This window comes from Salmo salar, chromosome 10, assembly GCF_965601325.2.
Source record: "Salmo salar chromosome 10, fSalSal1, whole genome shotgun sequence".
NCBI lineage: Eukaryota > Metazoa > Chordata > Actinopteri > Salmoniformes > Salmonidae > Salmo > Salmo salar.
The window spans coordinates 107,467,341-107,485,923 of NC_138300.1; the positions used below are offsets into that span (position 1 = coordinate 107,467,341).

Below are 18,583 nucleotides of genomic sequence, written 5' to 3' on the forward strand. Positions count from 1 at the left end.
GAGGGGAAGAAGAAGACAGGTGTACGGGAGGGGGTGGGCACTGGGCAGGCACTGGAGGCGCTGACTGGTCCCCTGATGGGCTCTTTTCAGGGTGTTTGAGTCTGGTGGGATTGGGATTTGACCAGTGTGAAAGTCTCCTCTCTCCTCCATTGGAGTGACCCAGGACCCTGCTGGCCCCAGGCTGTTAAAGCATCTGCTCTGTCCCCCTTCTACTCTCACATTGCTCACTGACACTCCTCTCACGTCGCTCTCTCACAGTCCTCTCACGTTGCTCACTGACACTCCGCTCACGTCTCTCACAGTCCTCTCACGTTGCTCACTGACACTCTGCACACGTCTCTCTCTCACAGTCCTCTCACGTTGCTCACTGACACTCCGCTCACGTCTCTCACAGTCCTCTCACGTTGCTCACTGACACTCTGCACACGTCTCTCTCTCACAGTCCTCTCACGTTGCTCACTGACACTCCTCTCACGTTGCTCACTGACACTCCAGTCGCCTATGATGATGACATCAGTAATGGTATCCAATGCTGAATAGAACATTTTATAGAACTACATTCCCCACTCTACAAATTGTCTAATGCTTTTGTTTTTCTGTTTCTTCACAACTGATCATTGTTGTTGAACTACTAAATAATCACTACTGAAACTATTTCCTGGAGGACGTAGACCGTCATTGTAAATATGAATTTGTTCTTAACTGACTTGCCTAGTTAAATAAAGGTTCAATTTATTTTTATTTTTATAAAAACTCACCATGTAAATGCAGCCAATTCATTCCGTGCACCTGAACAGTATTTATTTACTGTGCTCTGCTGTGCTTCATTACTAACTAGTCTAGTATTGTAAATGACATACAGTTGAAGTCGGAAGTTTACATACACCATAGCCAAATACATTTAAACTCAGTTTTTCACAATTCCTGACATTCCTGACTATAGTTTTGGCAAGTCGTTTAGGACATCTACTTTGTGCATGACACAAGTCATTTTTCCACCAATTGTTTACAGACAGATTAGTTCACTTATAATTCACTGTATCACAATTTCAGTGAGTCAGAAGTTTACATACACTAAGTTGACGGTGCCTTTAAACAGCTTGTAAAATTCCAGAAAATGATGTCATGGCTTTAGAAGCTTCTGACAGGCTATTTGACATAATTCGAGTCAATTGGAGGTGTACCTGTGGATGTATTTCAAGGCCTACATTCAAACTCAGTGCCTCTTTGCTTGACATCATGGGACAATCAAAAGAAATCAGCCAAGACCTCAGAAAAAAATTGTAGACCTCCACAAGTCTGGTTCATCCTTGGGAGCAAATTCCAAACGCCTGAAGGTACCACATTCATCTGTACAAACAATAGTACGCAAGTATAAACACCATGGTACCCCGCAGCCGTCATACTGCTCGGGAAGGAGACGCGTTCTATCTCCTAGAGATGAACATACTTTGGTGCGAAAAGTGCAAATCAATCCCAGAACAACAGCAAAGGAACTTATGAAGATGCTGGAGGAAAAGTACCTGTATCCACAGTAAAATGAGTCCTATATCGACATAACCTGAAAGGCTGCTCAGCAAGGAAGAAGCCACTGCTCCAAAACCGCCATAAAAAAGCCAGACTACGGTTTGCAACTGCACATGGGGACAAAGATCGTACTTTTTGGAGAAATGTCCTCTGGTCTGATGAAACAAAAATAGAACTGTTTGGCCATAATGACCATTGTTATGTTTGGAGGAAAAAGGGGGAGGCTTGCAAGCCGAAGAACACCATCCCCACCGTGAAGCAAAGGGGTGGCAGCATCATGTTGTGGGTGTGCTTTGCTGCAGGAGGGACTGGTGCACTTCACAAAATAGATGGCATCATGAGGTAGGAAAATGATCTGGATATATTGAAGCAACATCTCAAGACATCAGTCAGGAAGTTAAAGCTTGGTCGCAAATGGGTCTTCCAAATGCAATGACCCCACCATACTTCAAAAGTGGTCGCAAAGTGGCTTAAGGACAACAAAGTTAAGGTATTGGAGTGGCCATCACAAAGCTCTGACCTCAATCCTATAGAAAATTTGTGGGCAGAACTGAAAAAGCGTGTGCGAGCCAGAAGGCCTACAAACCTGACTCAGTTACACCAGCTCTGTTAGGTGGAATGGGCCAAAATTCACCCAACTTATTGTGGAAGGCTACCCGAAATGTTTGTCCCAAGTTAAACAATTTAAAGGCAATGCTACCAAATACTAATTGAGTGTATGTAGACTTCTGACCCACTGGGAATGTGATGAAAGAAATCAAAGCTGAAATAAATCATTCTTTCTACTATTATTCTGAAATTTCACATTCTTAAAATAAAGTGGTGATCCTAACTGACCTAAGACAGGGAATTTTTACTAGGATTAAATGTCATGAAATGTGAAAAACCGAGTTTGAATGTTTTTGGCTAAGGTGTTTGTAAACTTTCAACTTCAACTGTAGGTCTGACTCATCTCACTGTTGTTCAAGCTGTTCAGAAGCTGAACTGTTGAGTTGGTGTATTAATCCTTTTGTGGCTGGTTGTGGCTGTCTAAAGGTATCAGCGTGCTTCAGTTTGGCTGGCAGCTAGCCAAAGTCGGCTAGGCAAACCGAACGAGTGTGCTCCCATACTCCCTTAAAAGATCTTCACTTGTAAAACGAGAAAAAAGTGGCAATAGTACTGTTTGTCCTATTTGAGAGCCGTAGCCAGTATACATGTCCTCAAAATAGTCAGAATTAATCTAAGGAATCTGTCATTAATAAAAAAATTGCAGAGGAGATCTTAGTCGCGCAATTTTACATCTAAGATGTTTGGTTCAGTATTTCTCCATTAAAAAATTTGCTTGAAAGCGAGTCGTTGACAACAAAAACTTTATTGAAGAATCCTTACAGTTTACCAATTATGGACAAGGGGCGTAAACTTCGGCTCCCGAACTTCGGCTGGCCTTGAGAAAAATGTTTGTGTGCCCAAGCTGCCCCCCAAAAACTTACCGGAGTCCAAAATGAACAAAAACATCACAAAATATCGTCATTATATATGCACAAACTGTTTTGAGCTTAACAGTCCCTGTCTCTGTCTCTACATGTTGGAATCCTCTTCCTTGTCTTGTGAGAAAGGCTCTCTGCGGCAGCAGCTATCAAGCAATCTCTGTGCCTGAGGCGTCTGACCACCAGGTGCTTTAGCCTTAGAGGGACCTGTCTGGGCCCTTTTCTCTCCCGGCGTCCCTCCCTCCTCAGGCCGGTCTTAGCTATCAGCCTCCATGCTTTCCAACGTGAGTCAAACTGATATTTTGTTTTTCTCAACACCTCTCTCCTCTGTTCTCTTCTTTCAGATCCAGAATGCTGAAGCCAGGATGGATCCTCCAGGTTATCTGAGACGGTCCGCGTGTTCTCCCTGTTCTCCGTCTGCGACGGCCCCCTCATCCCCGAGCCTCGTCCCGCGGGGCCCCATCTGGCTCTCCATCTCCCAGCAGCAGCCCCCAGTTGCGGAGTAGCAGTGGAAAGGCGACCCTGTAAATATGTCTGGATGGAGGTCTCAATGGCGTCTCGTCCTGCTGAACTCCCTGACCTGCGGCCTGGAGATTTGCGTGGCAGCTGGGATCACGTATGTTCCCCCCCTGCTACTGGAGGCTGGGGTAGAGGAACAGTACATGACTATGGTACTAGGTAAGCCAGCTCTGGTTACTCCCCCCTTGTCCCCTCTCTCTGACAGGAAATTCAATAGACTTGAAAGAGTCTTCATCTAAGGGGAAGATGAGAGCCCCCCCCCCTGCCCCATTAGCTATATATCACCCAACACACACACACACACACACACACACACACACACACACACACACACACACACACACACACACACACACACACACACACACACACACACACACACACACACACACATACACAGTCCCTTGTGGAGAGAAACTGGAGAATAGGATTCATCCGTCTCTTCTGTTGTTCTCTAGCTGACCACTTGATGGATTGTTGGGTGTCAACTGTTTCCCATTATTTAATACATTAGTGTTTCTGCTGCGCCTTTTTCATCTTTATTTGGTAGAAAATATGATTATACCCCATCGCATAATTTTTATGTCCCTTTTTATTGCAGTTAAACTGTCTGCAGATTGCAGTGCCAATATACTTTGAGACTCATTAGTTAATGTAGTCCCAGGAAATGTGTAACTCATATGAAAGCCAAACAAATTGAAATGTATTCTGTGGGTTGATGAACAACTGTGTAGCATATGTGAATGATTTATCAGTTGTTGGTGGCTTAGACTTGATATTCAAATTGATTATGTCCTCTGTAGGAAGGGTAAAGGATAGGAGACAAACCTCTTATTAAAGTGTCTGTGTGTGTGTGCTTGCCTGCTAGCGGGCCTGTGACTGTGTGTGACTATGTCTGGGAGATAGGGTTGGGCAGGGCCACAGGTCTCTCGCTATTAGTCCATTTCCCACTGGCCTTGTAGGCGTCAATGAGGCCATTACCTTAATCAGAGGCCAAATCACTTGTTGCTTTGTTCAGGTCGTAATCAGGTGCTAATTGAAAGGCAGTGGGAGACAGAGAGACGGAACGGCTGGAGGCAGCAGCCCTCAGTTTCACAGGCCTACTTTTACTCTTTACATGAGTTGCACTTCAGAACTCAAAACTGAAATGAAGCAGGTCATTTCAGATGTGAATATGAACACGTTTCCATTTGCCCTTTCACTTCTCACGCAATCTCTGTTTTTGTTATGGATGTGTTTGTAATGTCTCTGCTAGTTTGGCTAATTTCTCGGAGCGTAGCTGCATTGTGTTCTATAATGTTTTCATTGCTGTGCAGCTAGGGATTTTACTGGTGAGGGTTGTCAGAGGACTTAGTGTGGAGGTACAGAGGCCCAGTGCTCTGGAGTGGTCTCATCCTGCTGGAAGTGGACAGGGCAGTGCCCCAACAGCCCGTTAGAAAATGTATCTACAACAGCCTGCTGTCTCCTGTGGCTGTTGGCCTGCTGGCACAGGACCACATTTCCAAAAACATATTCACTGTTTTGTCCTGATGGACAGGCTCATTTTAGATCCCCATAGTTGAGTTTCTAATGTGGTTCTGGACTGTGGCTGCAGGGTTGTTCTACACTAACAACAGCAGCCTACTCTTACCGATAGATACAAAGAGGGGTGGTTGTTGTTAGACCTCATTGCCTGCAAACTGTGGCATGCTGTTATATTTGACCTAACATTAATGCTGAATTAGATGTTTAGGTTTAAAATAGACACCACTATGTACAATTGAAGTCGGAAGTTTACATACACTTAGGTTGGAGTCATTAAAACTCGTTTTTCAACCACTCCACAAATTTCTTGTTAACAAACTATAGTTTTGGCAAGTCGGTGAGGACATCTACTTTGTGCATGACACAAGTAATTTTTCCAACAATTTTTTACAGACAGATTATTTCATCTATAATTAACTGTATCACAATTCCAGTGGGTCAGAAGTTTACATACACTAAGTTGACTGTGCCTTTAAACAGCTTGGAAAATTCCAGAAAATGTCATGGCTTTAGAAGCTTCTGATGTATTTCAAGGCCTACCTTCAAACTCAGTGTCTCTTTGCTTGACATCATGGGAAAATCAAAAGAAATCAGCCAGGACCTCAAAAAAATTATAGACCTCCACAAGTCTGGTTCATCCTTGGGAGCAATTTGAAGGTACCACGTTCATCTGTACAAACAATAGTATGCAAGTATAAACACCGTGGGACCACGCAGCCGTCATACCGTTCAGGAAGGAGACACGTTCTGTCTCCTAGAGATGAATGTACTGCGAAAAGTGAAAATCAATCCCATTTTGCCACAACTTTGGAAGTATGCTTGGGGTCATTGTCCATCCGGAAGACCCATTTGCGACCAAGCTTTAACTTCCTGACTGATGACTTGAGATGTTGCTTCAATATATCCACATAATTTTCTTTCCTCATGATGCCATCTATTTTGTGAAGTGCACCAGTCCCTCCTGCAGCAAAGCACCCCCACAACATGATGCTGCCACCCCCGTGCTTCACAGTTGGGATGGTGTTCTTTGTACTTGCAAGCCTCTCCCTTTTTCCTCCAAACATAACGATGGTCATTATGGCCAAACAGTTCTATTTTTGTTTCATCAGACCAGAGGACATTTCTCCAAAAAGTACGATCTTTGTCCCCATGTGCAGTTGCAAACCATAGTCTGGCTTTTTTATGGTGGTTTTGGAGCAGTGGCTTCTTCCTTACTGAGCGGCCTTTCAGGTTATGTCGATATTGGACTCGTTTTACTGTGGATATACTTTTGTACCTGTTTCCTCCAGCATCTTCACAAGGTCCTTTGCTGTTGTTCTGGGATTGATTTGCACTTTTCGCACCAAAGTATGTTCATCTCTAGGAGACAGAACACATCTCCTTCCTGAGAGGTATGACGGCTGCGTGGTCCCATGGTGTTTATACTTGCGTACTATTGTTTGTACAGTTGAACGTGGTACCTTCAGGCGTTTGGAAATTTCTCCCAAGGATGAACCAGACTTGTGGACGTCTAAAATTTATTTTCTGAGGTCTTGGCTGATTTCTTTTGATTTTCCCATGATGTCAAGCAAAGAGGCACTGAGTTTGAAAGTAGGCCTTGAAATACATCCACAGGTACACCTCCAATTGACTCAAATGATGTCAATTAGCCTATCAGAAGCTTCTAAAGCCATGACATCATTTTCTGGAATTTTCCAAGCTCTTTAAAGGCACAGTCAACTTAGTGTATGTAAACTTCTGACCCACTGGAATTTTGATACAGTGAATTATAAGTGAAATAGTCTGTCTGTAAACAATTGTTGGAAAAATGACTTGTGTCATGCACAAAGTAGATGTCCTAACCGACTTGCCAAAACTATTGTTCGTGAACAAGAAATTTGTGGACTGGTTGAAAAACAAGTTTTAATGACTCCAACCTAAGTGTATGTAAACTTCCGACTTCAACTGTATATATAGCCACCGTGCTGCACCCCTGGCTCTGTGTATATATAGCCACCGTGCTGCACCACTGGCTCTGTGTATATATAGCCACCGTGCTGCACCACTGGCTCTGTGTATATATAGCCACTGTGCTGCAGTGGATTTTTTGTGTAGGCGATGTGAATAGTTGCATCATCCTGTTGCCCGCAAATTGCTTCCACATGGTTTGCTGTAAAGGCATTTCTTCTCTCTCTCAGATTATCTTGTGACCAAACGGATTGAGATTGTCCCTCCGAAATGTGCATATGGCAATTACAGCTCCAATGGACGGATAATATGAGATGTCTTAACGTACACTCCACTCTCCCTCTCTCTAAACAGCTGCACGCAAACAGGAGAAAAAATGTATTTGTATTGTTCCCACACAACCCGTAAACCTGATCGGGGAATGGCACAAAACCTCATTCACTTTCTGCTTTAGCTTCTTCTAATGGAACGGTCAAGTGTTAAGTGAATGGAGATGGAAATTGCGTCCTGGAGGCTTATGTCTGATTTTCCTAGCAGTTATGTCAGATTCTCAGATGCAGTCCATCTACTTTATCTAATGGCTACTTCTCTGGATTTATACTTCCCAGTTGCCTCTCTTTAATTCTTTAATCTACTCTTCTACTCTGCTTTCTGTAGAGTGGCTCAGGGGCATGTCTTATATTAAAAAATCACATTATACTGTGTGTCCTGTATATGAGTGCAAAGCACATGGTGGTGTGTGTATACTGCTTAAAAGTTAGTGATCTCATGGTGGTGGTGGTGATGGTGGTGGTGGTGGTGGTGGTGTGTGATTGTGTGCGTGTGTGTGTGTGTGTGTGTGTGTGGGTGCGTGTGCATATGGTGCGTGTGTACTGTATCAAGTTAAAAAGCACATTGCTGTGTGTGTATTCTATATGAGAAAGTATATTGTGGTGTGCATACATACTGGGATTGTATGTCAAATCATATTGATTGGTAACATACACATATTTAGCAGATGTTATTGCGGGTGTAGTGAAATGTTTGTGGTGTGTGGTGAGGGAAAGAGAGCTCATATTTAGCAGAGTAGGACCGTGTGTGTGAGAGTTCAGACTGTACCATCAGGCTCTACACACTGGATTGTTATGATGGGCTCCCACAGCTGCGGCAGCCAGGCAGAAATGTGAGTGAGGGTCTGACTGCAGTGACCCATTCTGTATGTCTCTGTCTCTGTCTCTGGCCTTCCGTCCGCCTGCCTGTCCGTCCGTCCGTCCGTCAGTCTGTCTGTGGGGCTGCTCCACTGAGAGCCTGTCAACATGAACTAAACCCCCAACCAACCACATGTTTTCCTGGGAACCATTACACAACTTAATGCCAATAAAATAGTATCTGGTTTCTTTCATTTCATTGTGTAACAGTTTTCAACAAAGTGTTGTTGTCAGATATCCATCCAGGTAGAGAAATCCCAAACATTAAAGGGAACATTGTCTGGGAATGGAATAATGGAATATTCATTATACTCTCCAGTCTCCACACATATTTAATCACAATGACACTTGTGGCGTCATGTGGATCTAGTTAATATGTTTTATTTTTAATTTTTGATGGAATTTGAAACCATGTTTTCAAAAGAAGCATTCCGTGCGTGTTCCCATTGTGAAACCAGAGGCATACATCTGGCCGTTGTGGGGAATGTGAGTTGTGTTGCTCCACAAGCAGCCTTTGTCATGAGGTGTTCCAATTAGCCCAAGCTAGCAGTGGGGAGCAGTGGGGAGCAGTGGGGAGCAGTGGGGAGCAGTGGGGAGGAGGGTGAGGTTGACGGTGAGTTAGCTCGGGGCACAGAACCATCTGTAGGCATCCTTCACAAGCACTCAAAGAGATGGATGTAGCAGTAAAGCGGCCAGTGGGGCCACAGAGCCTGCCTCCAAGCCCTGTCAGCACGGGGAAGGTAGTGAAATAGTAAACTGGAAGATACCAGAAAACATCAGATGCAGCCAGGATATTTGTTGGATTGCACATTTCCTAGTTCACAGGTAAATATTGTGGTAAAACTCAAATCCAATAACTATTATGTTGGCTTTGACTTTGATACTGACAACCAATGAATCAACCTCACTACTTCCCTCCTTTCTGTTCCCAGGTATCGGCCCAGTGTTAGGTCTCATCTTCATCCCTCTGATTGGCTCAGCCAGTGACCATTGCAACAGCAGCTACGGCCGCCGCCGGCCCTTCATCTGGCTGCTGTCCCTGGGAGTCCTCTTAGCCCTCCTCATCATCCCCCATGCCGACCTGCTGGCTGCCTACTTCGCCTGGGGCGGATGCGCCCTGCAGGTGGCCTTCCTCATCCTCGGTGTGGGCCTACTCGACTTCTGTGGCCAGGTGTGCTTCACGCCACTGGAGGCGCTCCTGTCTGACCTGTACCGCGACGAGGAGGACTGCAACCAGGCCTTCGCCATGTTCTCCTTTATGGTCAGTCTGGGAGGCTGTGTGGGCTACCTGCTGCCTGCGCTGGACTGGAGCCGGGGCCTGCTGTCCGTCTACCTGGGTGGCCAAGCAGAGTGCCTCTTCTTCATGCTCATCCTCATCTTCGTGACCAGCGTGCTGATCACCATGAAGGTGTCGGAGGAGCCGCAATGCGCCGCGGCCCTGGAGCCTGGTCCTCTCTTGGAGGCAGGTCGCTGTGGTGTGCCGCGCTCCTGCTGGTACCTGCTCAAGTCGGTTCCGCTACTGTGCCTGCTGAGGACGTGCTGGTCCATGACTCCGGCCATCTACCGCAGCTACTGCCACGTGCCCCGGGTGATGAGGCAGCTGTGCATGGCCCAGCTCTGCAGCTGGATGGCCGTCATGTCCTTCATGCTCTTTTACACAGACTTTATGGGGGAGGGGCTGTACGAAGGCATGCCCAGCGCCGCCCCCGGGACCGCCTCCAGGCAGCGCTACGAGGATGGTGAGTTGACTCTCTTTTTGTAGATATACTATGTGACTCTATCACTAACTTCGGCAGGGCAAGCTTCAGAGTGCCTCTCCATCTCTCATGTAGACACTATTTGATATTATCACATAAATACTTTGGCTGGGCAAGCTCTGCTTCATTGGGACTAGATCCTTGATCTTTGATGGATTCACAATCAGAGAACCCAAAGTTCTCAAATGGCCAATAGAGCAGTGGTGTAAAGTAACTAAGTAAAACTTGTTTGGAGTACTACTTAAGTCGTTTTTTGGGGTACCTGTACTTTACTATTTATATGTTTGACAACTTAAAATTTTACTCCACTACATTCCTAAATAAAATATGTACTTTTTACTCCCATACATTTTCCCTGACACCCAAAAGTACTTGTTGCATTTCGAATGCTCTGGCAGGACAACAATATGGTCCAATTCACGCACCTAGCAATTTAACACGTCGTCATTCCTACTGCCTCTTATCTGGCGGACTCAGTGTTTGTAAATTATGTCTGAGTCTTGGAGTGTGCTCCTGGCTGTCCATAAAAATTAAAAAAAGAACATTGTGCTGTTCGGTTTGCTTAATATAAGGGATTTGATGTATAGCATTTACTTTTACTTTTTACTTTTCCTCAAGTATAAAAATGTACTACTTTTTCCACCACTGTACTTAAGTACATTTCAATCCAGATACTGTATGTGCTGTTACGAAGAAGAAAAAAACATATATGCTATGAAGATTACACGTTTATAGTCGTAGCTACATCCATCGTAACAAGAAATAGTTGACAATGGTGGTAATTTCAGCTCATTGGATTTTTTTCCAATCGCTATGACTGATTGGTAGCACAATCCACTAAGACAGTTTGCTCATAGTTGTGAGTTCTAGTCCCACATGAGGCAGATATGCAGCATTTACGGTGATACGGCCTCTGCAGAAGTCAGGGCATTCATACTTCTTGCGCTTCGCAGAGCAGTTGTGCAGAGCTGTTGTGAAGGATGTTGTCAAGGAAGTGAGTTTGTCTTTATACAGGACCTCCCGCTCCCGCTCCGACCTACCATCAACCAATCATGTCAATGCAGACCTATAAGTAGCTATATGGAGCCCTCCGCATTGTTAAAAAATGTGGGAGGTGCACAGCGATGCAATACGGTGCTCAATTTGGCCTCTGAATGCCTCCAGAGGCTCCACAATTGCGTCACACCCTCCATACCACATTTTCAGTTCAAGCATAAATTGGCTTTTACCCTTTAATAGTGTGGTTCCTAATCCCCTACACTCTTAGAAAAAAGGTTGGTTGCAGATAGAACCCTTTTTGGTTCCAGGTAGAACCCTTTTGGGTTCCATGTAGAACCCTCTGTGGAAAGGGTTCTACATTGAACCCAAAAGGGTTCTACCTGGAACCAAAAATGGTTCATCAAAGGGTTCTCCTATGGCAGGGATCTGCAGCAGGCGGCCAGGGGGCCAAAACCAGCCTGCAAGCCATTTTTTTATGACTAGAAAGATGACTAAAATCGAAGGAATTCAGCAAAAATAAATCTGTTCCCAAGTAATCCCACAAATAAAAAAAGAGATGTGATCGTGTCTCAAAATAATCAACGTGTTAAATTATTGTTATTTTCAAATACAATCTTTTTTGGGGCTTAGATGTGATCTGTGTACAAATTATAATATTTATTTTTCGTCCCCCCGACCATTCACGCCAACAAAAATCGTCCCGCGGCTGAATCTTGTTGCCTAATAGCCGAATAACTCTTTTAGGTTCTTGATAGCACCACTTAATCTAAGCGTGTAGAAGATTGCATAGCTTTATTGGATGAGAAGTGGAAGGTCACTGTAAAAGGAGAAGAGCACTGTCAGTGTCTTTGACCTTCAAACTGCATTAAATCTGACTGGTGGATCACACAGCAGCCTTGGTTGGGGGTGACCTGTGTGAGACAGGCATAGTATCCCAGACTCCCAGCAGAGAGAGGTGAGAGACAAAGAGAGACAGACCCAGAGCAAAAGAGACAAAGTGAGAGAGAAACCGAAAGTGAGCGCCCTCCAGGTCTCTTCTCTGTGTGTAGTGGAGCTCTGCAATGCTTCCTGCTTCTACCTCCCTCTCTCTCCCATGCCTGCAGGACCAGGAGGAATGTCACACTCACAGTGCATTAATGTCATAATCAGTGCACAAAGAGCATGTTCATTCAAGTACAGGACAGGCCAAGCACAAAAGTCTGAAGCCTGACATCATATTTATTGAAGTTATAATAAAGCATGTATTATAAAATCAAATCAAACTTTATTTGTCACAAACGCCCCGAATACAACAAGTGTAAACCTTACCATGAAATGCTTACTTACAAGCCCTTAATCATCAGTGCAGTTCAAGAAGAGTTAAGAAAATATTTAAGTGAAAAATTATAAAAAGTAACACAATAAAATAACAATAACGAGGCTATATACAGGGGGTACCGGTGTTTGGCCACACAATTGTGGGTGAACAGGGAGTACAGGAGGGGACTAAGTACACTCCCCTGAGGGGACCCAGTGTTGAGGATCAGCATGGCAGACGTGCTGTTGCCTACCGTTACCACCTTGGGGCGGCCGTCAGCAAGTCCAGGATCCAGTTGCAGAGGGAAGTGTTTAGTCCCAGGGTCCTTAGCTTATTGATGAGCTTCGTGGCCGCTATGGTGTTGAACGCTGAGCTGTAGTCAATGAACAGCATTCTCACATAGGTGTTCCTTTTGTCCAGGTGGGAAAGGGCATTGTGGAGTGTGATTGAGATTACACCCCATAATTGAGATTATCTTGTGTTAACCTTTTTTTTTTACCGCAATGTGGCTTTTCCTCAGTGCAGGTCTGATTGTATACCCTGAACTTCCAATGCTGGTTAAATCTAATCCACTATCTCAAGCAGTGTTTGTAATGTGGGCTTAGTCCTTTGCTTTAAAACAGCTAGCCCATCCACATCCTTTTCCCATGTGTCACGACTTCCGCCGAAATTGGTGCCTCTCCCTGCGTGGAAATGATTGTTGTTTCTTTTCGATTTTACTCAGTTCTGTGTCTTGCGCCTGACTCCGTCCTACCACTGCACACTGACCCCTGACACCATGTGATATTAGCTGCCATGTTGCTGAACTTGTGACCTATGCACTTACAGCCTACTGTAATATCAGACCGCTTTAAATACTACAAATAAAGTCGGTCCGGGTAGACGTCTTTCCATGGTAGTTATAGGCCCCTTCATGTATTTATTTGGAATCTAGATCCTCCTTGTAATGCCATGTAGACTGTAGAGGGTAGAACAAACTGCTTTTCAGACATATTTGAGCTCAGGAGTCTGCACCTCCTTCTCTGTCGGGTGTTTGAACACTGAATTTCTCTTCAGTGGGTGAGACCCTGAGCAGGCGCTGGTGGGACCCAGACCTGGGTTCAAATACTTAAAAAAAAAAGTTTTTTAAATAACCCTATTTCACCTTTATTTAACCAGGTAGGCTAGTTGAGAACAAGTTCTCATTTACAACTACGACCTGGCCAAGATAAAGCAAAGCAGTGTGACACAAACAACAACACAGAGTTACACATAGAAAACAAACATACTGTCAATAACACAATAGAAAAAAGAAAGTCTATATACAGTGTGTGCAAATGAGGTAAGATAAGGGAGGTAAGACAATAAATAGGCCATAGTGGCGAAATAATTACAATTTAGCAATTAAACACTGGAGTGATAGATGTGCAGAAGATGAAGATAGTTGAATTCTTTGGAGCGTTCACTCTAGCCTACCTGGAGTGCCAGATGGGCAGGGTTTTCAGTTTTGGGACTATTCTATTAGTCCATTAAGCTCAATCAAGCACATATTAAGTATTTGAAAATATATACAATTGTTTTTTAACCCAGATCTGGTGGAACTGGAGCAAGAGCTACCGCCTCAGCAAACATGTCAATTTGGTCTGTGATGGTTTCCGATACAGTCCAGTCAAACTGTTTGCTGACTCAACCGTTTGCTTGTCTTTAAATTCCTCCCAGAGCAGATCTCTTCTGTGAGTTGATGGCGTATGCAAACAGAATTTCAAAACACATAAAGAACCATTAATGCAGCTAAAGGTTAATCTGTGGTAAAGTGTGTTGTATCTTTAGATGGGTTGAAAGTATGACGTGAAATGGAAAAAACACACTTAGAACACAGATCATAACCCGGATCCTACAGGGGTAGTTTTGAATACTTAGTGTCCGGATGAGGCTACTGGTTGTATTTTACATTTGCAACCGCAGCAGGTTGTGGTGTATTAGTATTGTGTTTGACCTTGGGTTGTTCCTGTTTGTGTATTGTCACACCCTGATCTGTTTCACCTGTCTTTGTGATTGTCTCCACCCCCCAAGATGGGTGACACCTGGAAGGGGTGTGTTCTCTGTTTGTCTGTTGCCAGTTCGTCTTGTTTGTTCAAGTCAAACAGCGTTTTGTGTCTCAGCTCCTGCTTTTTCCAGTCTCTCTTTTCTCGCCCTCCTGGTTTTGACCCTTGCCTGTCTGACCACTCTGCCTGCCCCTTACCCTGAGCCTGCCTGCCGACCTGTACCTTTGCCCTCCCTCTGGATTACCGACCTCTGCCTTGCCCTGAGCCTGCCTGCTGCCCGGTACCGTTGCCCCACCTCTGGTTTACATACCCCTGCCTGCCTTGACCTGTCTATTGCCTGCCCCTGTTGGAATATTAAACTCTTGTTTATTTGATGTGGTGTGCATCTGGGTCTTACCTTCATATCTGATATGTATGCATGAACCTGAGGCGATTAGCAATCTAATGGCTAGCTTACTAACTACAATTAGAATAATAAGAATTAGAATAATGAGGAATTACTGTAACCAATAACCATTTTGTATATATATGTTTTTATTTATTGAACCTTTATCTAACTAGGCAAGTCAGTTAAGAACAAATTCTTATTTACCAAAATGCAAAAGGCCTCCTGCGGGGACGGGGGCCTGGGATTAAAAAATAAAAATAAAAATATATATAATATAGGACAAAACACACATCACAACAAGAGAGGCAACATAACACTACATAAAGAGAGACCTAAGACAACAACATAGCAAGGCAGCAACACATGACAACACAGCATGGTAGCAACACAACATGATAACATGGTAGCAACACAACATGGTAGCAGCACAAACCATGGTACAAACATTATTGGGCACAGACAACAGCACAAAGGGCAAGAAGGTAGAGACAACAATACATCACACAAAGCAGCCACAACTGTCAGTAAGTGTCCATGATTGAGTCTTTGAATGAAGAGATTGAGATAAAACTGTCCAGTTTGAGTGTTAGGGCATAGAATTAATATAACATAATATTTTATCTTAATTTGTTGCCACAATTTCAATCCTGTCTTGCAGGCATCCGTATGGGCAGCCTGGGCCTGTTCTTGCAGTGTGCTACCTCAACCGTCTTCTCCCTGCTCATGAGCCGACTGGTTCGCCATTTTGGCTCGCGCCGGGTCTACCTGAGCAGCATGGTGAGCTTCACCATCTCTGCCCTGGTCATATGTATGTCCAAGAGCGTGGTCCTGGTCAGCCTGATGTCAGCTCTGACAGGCTTTGCCTACGCCACGCTGCAGACGCTGCCCTACACCCTCACTTGTCACTACCACAAGGAAATGGAGGTAAGGACCGAAAGGCATACTTACATACAGGACTCTGTGGTCCCTGCACTGTGAATAGTGTATATGGGTCTTTCTATAAACTAGGGTACCAGTGAGGATTTCTTACAATTAACAGCTTGTTACAGCTGTTGATAAGTCATTGATAATAATGCCTTTTTCATGTTATTACATTGATATAAGGGGGATCATAGCTATATTCAATCAAATTAACAAGTTGATTTAAAACCTGTGTTTTACCCTTTATCATTGTTGGTGTCTTGACAGATTTGTCCAAAATCATGTGACATAAAACATAACTTTTCTGTCCTTGCATTTATGGCAGTGTAAGTTGTTCTTATATATGTTAAGCATTAATCAGTTAAATTAGACATTGAACTTGAACCCTGTGAGAATCCTGGATCTAGCTGTCGGAACATGCAGTGTAAGTACAGGTACATTTAGTGTCTCCTTATGTTACTGGTGAAAACGGTATTCATGTGCACACAAATTCAAAATAATGTATGTATTGCAAAATCAAATGCTTCTAACCGATAAAGAGTCACCTTACTTTGATAGTTAACACCTAAATTGATACTGCCATTAACGTGGTTCTTCAATAATTATGCATAATACTTGTTGGATGAGCATTTGGTGTCCAGCTGATTAGTTATGCCGTGATATTTTCACACATAATCTGATCCAGGATGGAATTTTACAAATGACAGTCAAGTGAGGAACAGCTGATGTGATAGCACATGCCATGCAACAGCTCAAGTGCTGGAAAAAGGAATGTCCAGAATATTTTGGTGTCTCGTTCATTTCACCAGTGAAGACCGTTGTACCTGGATCCACTGTTGGATCTAATATCCCTAGCGAATTGATGTTGATCATCTGTTGTTGACTGTTTGATTTCTAGCAGGGTCTCCTTAGATTTAACAGAGAAAGCATCAAGGGAATGAGTTCATGTTTTCATATGTTTTTGTGCCTCGGATTGGACACAGTCTACAATTGTGTGCAACACCCAACGCTCTTCCTATGAATTATTTAAGATATGAAAACAAATGACATAGCCTAGTGGGCTTATTCAAAATATAACCTGGTAAATAAATAAAAACATTTTGCTTTCCATGTTAGACTGCAATTTTAAAGAATACAAGGGTCTTGAAGTAGCTTACTTGAACTGGGAGCTCAGAAATTCAAGTACAAATCAACCTACCTTGAAAATCAGACATGTCCTCAATTTGGTGCGAGAAATGATATTGTAGCCAATTTATGTTCTCCTGCTCCCTTATAAATCTCCATGATTTCATTTTTTATCTGTTTTTGTGAGAGATGTGGCCACTCGTTTGTTTCCCTCCACTTCAATTGAAGGGTGTTGCGCTACTCTGTTGCTGTAAAACCACATGCGGTTATTATAATCTCTGCTTTCCATACAAATCCTTCCATTAGAAAAGGAACCTGTTTTTTGGTCACTTTCTCATTACTAAAACAGTGATGATGAGATGAATGCTAAAGCTATTCATTGCTTTATGTGGGACTCTGTCGGCCCAAAAATCGCCATGCATGCATCCAGTCTATTCAAATCAGGAATTCTCCTAATTATTCACACATTTTAGAATGTAATAATACTTTGAATATCAATGCATTGGCAAGGCCTAAAATATAATTTATTCTTAAAGGGGTAATGGCCACTTTCTGCATGCCATTTGTGGGGAGGAGTGGTTCTATATTAGGCCCTGTATGTACAATTATATAACTTTGGGGTCCTTGAAAATTACAATGAAGTGCTTGAAAAATTCCCTGAAAGTCCTTGAATTTGACTTGCCAATGTCTGTATGAACCCTGCTGAAAGGATGTATAGTTGTGTAGGTGGAGTCATGAACCGGCTCGAAGTTCGTAACAAAAAAGGGAGACAACATAGAGATAAGGAATAACAATACATTTATTAACTGAAGTAAACTAAATACAATTAACAATGTGTAGTTAGTAATCAGTAGTGTAAGTGAGTGGTTGCAAATGTGATAGAGGGGTATTGAAAGGTGCCAAAGCAAACAGAAACAGCCACAAAAATGCCACAACCAAAATCTAACAGTGTGTCTGCATGGAGAGAGTCTCCTCAATGAATGGGGAAGCGGTGTATTTATCCCGGCACACACTCGAGCCCAGGTGTCCCATTTCGCTGACAACCCTCCCGGCTCCGCCCACCGACATCCTATTAAGGAAAACAAGAGCAAAGAGAAAGAATTTGGCAGACAGAGTGGGAGGGTCATCACACACCCCCCCTATAAAACCGGGGACCAACAAGGACCCCGGAACATCATACCAGTCAAACAAAATATTGCCCTGGATCCTAATAGAAGACCCAGCCTGTGTCCCAAATCCATGAGGGTACGTGTTCAAACTTCCACTTGCCCTAACCAACCTCGTCCTCAGCAACCTTTATGCACAGGAAGCAACCTTAAGAGGAAAGAAGAAAATGAGACCAGAAGGGAACAGACAGGAGCGATAGAACAGGACAACACAAGACAGTGGTCAGTCACGTGGACATTCAGGAACAGGGCGCACGAGAGAACGCGTCAGCAACGACATTATCAGTCCCCCTGATGTGCCGCACATCGAGCTAGTGTTTATTTTTACAAGCATTCCATCTCATTATCCTCTGGTTAGGACACATCATGGACCTCAAGGTGAGAGGGTTATGGTCGGTGTAGACCACAATAGGTCCTACTCCCAACCCGACATACACCTCGAAGTGTTGTAGCACCCATATGAGTGCTAGCTTTTCTTTTTCCATGACCGAGTAGTTCAACTGATAAATGGTTAAACTTTTTGGAAAATAAACTAATAGGTCTCTCAACACCAGACACATCTGCACCTGCCCCCACATGACTAGCATCCACCTGCAAGGTAAATGAAAAATCCACACAAGGAGCAGCCAGCACTGGAGTTGAGGTAAGCAGCCTCTTTGCATCTTAAAAAGCTTGTTGACAACAAGACCAGACGTAAACAGCCTTAGTTTTCAGCAAATCTGTCAAATGAGTGACC

General features: G+C 43.7%; 1 protein-coding gene across 1 annotated transcript in view; it reads left to right on the plus strand.

Annotated features, from left to right (window-relative positions):
• LOC106561359 (fibroblast growth factor 6) overlaps positions 1-18,583 on the plus strand; it is a 73,712-nt gene that overhangs the window by 10,384 nt on the left and 44,745 nt on the right. The window contains exons 2-4 of the mRNA XM_082957328.1: positions 3,338-3,671; positions 9,103-9,909; positions 15,294-15,559. Of these exons, the coding sequence (XP_082813454.1) occupies positions 3,524-3,671; positions 9,103-9,909; positions 15,294-15,559 (1,221 nt within the window). The 5' untranslated portion in view covers positions 3,338-3,523. The remainder of the gene's footprint in view (positions 1-3,337; positions 3,672-9,102; positions 9,910-15,293; positions 15,560-18,583) is intronic.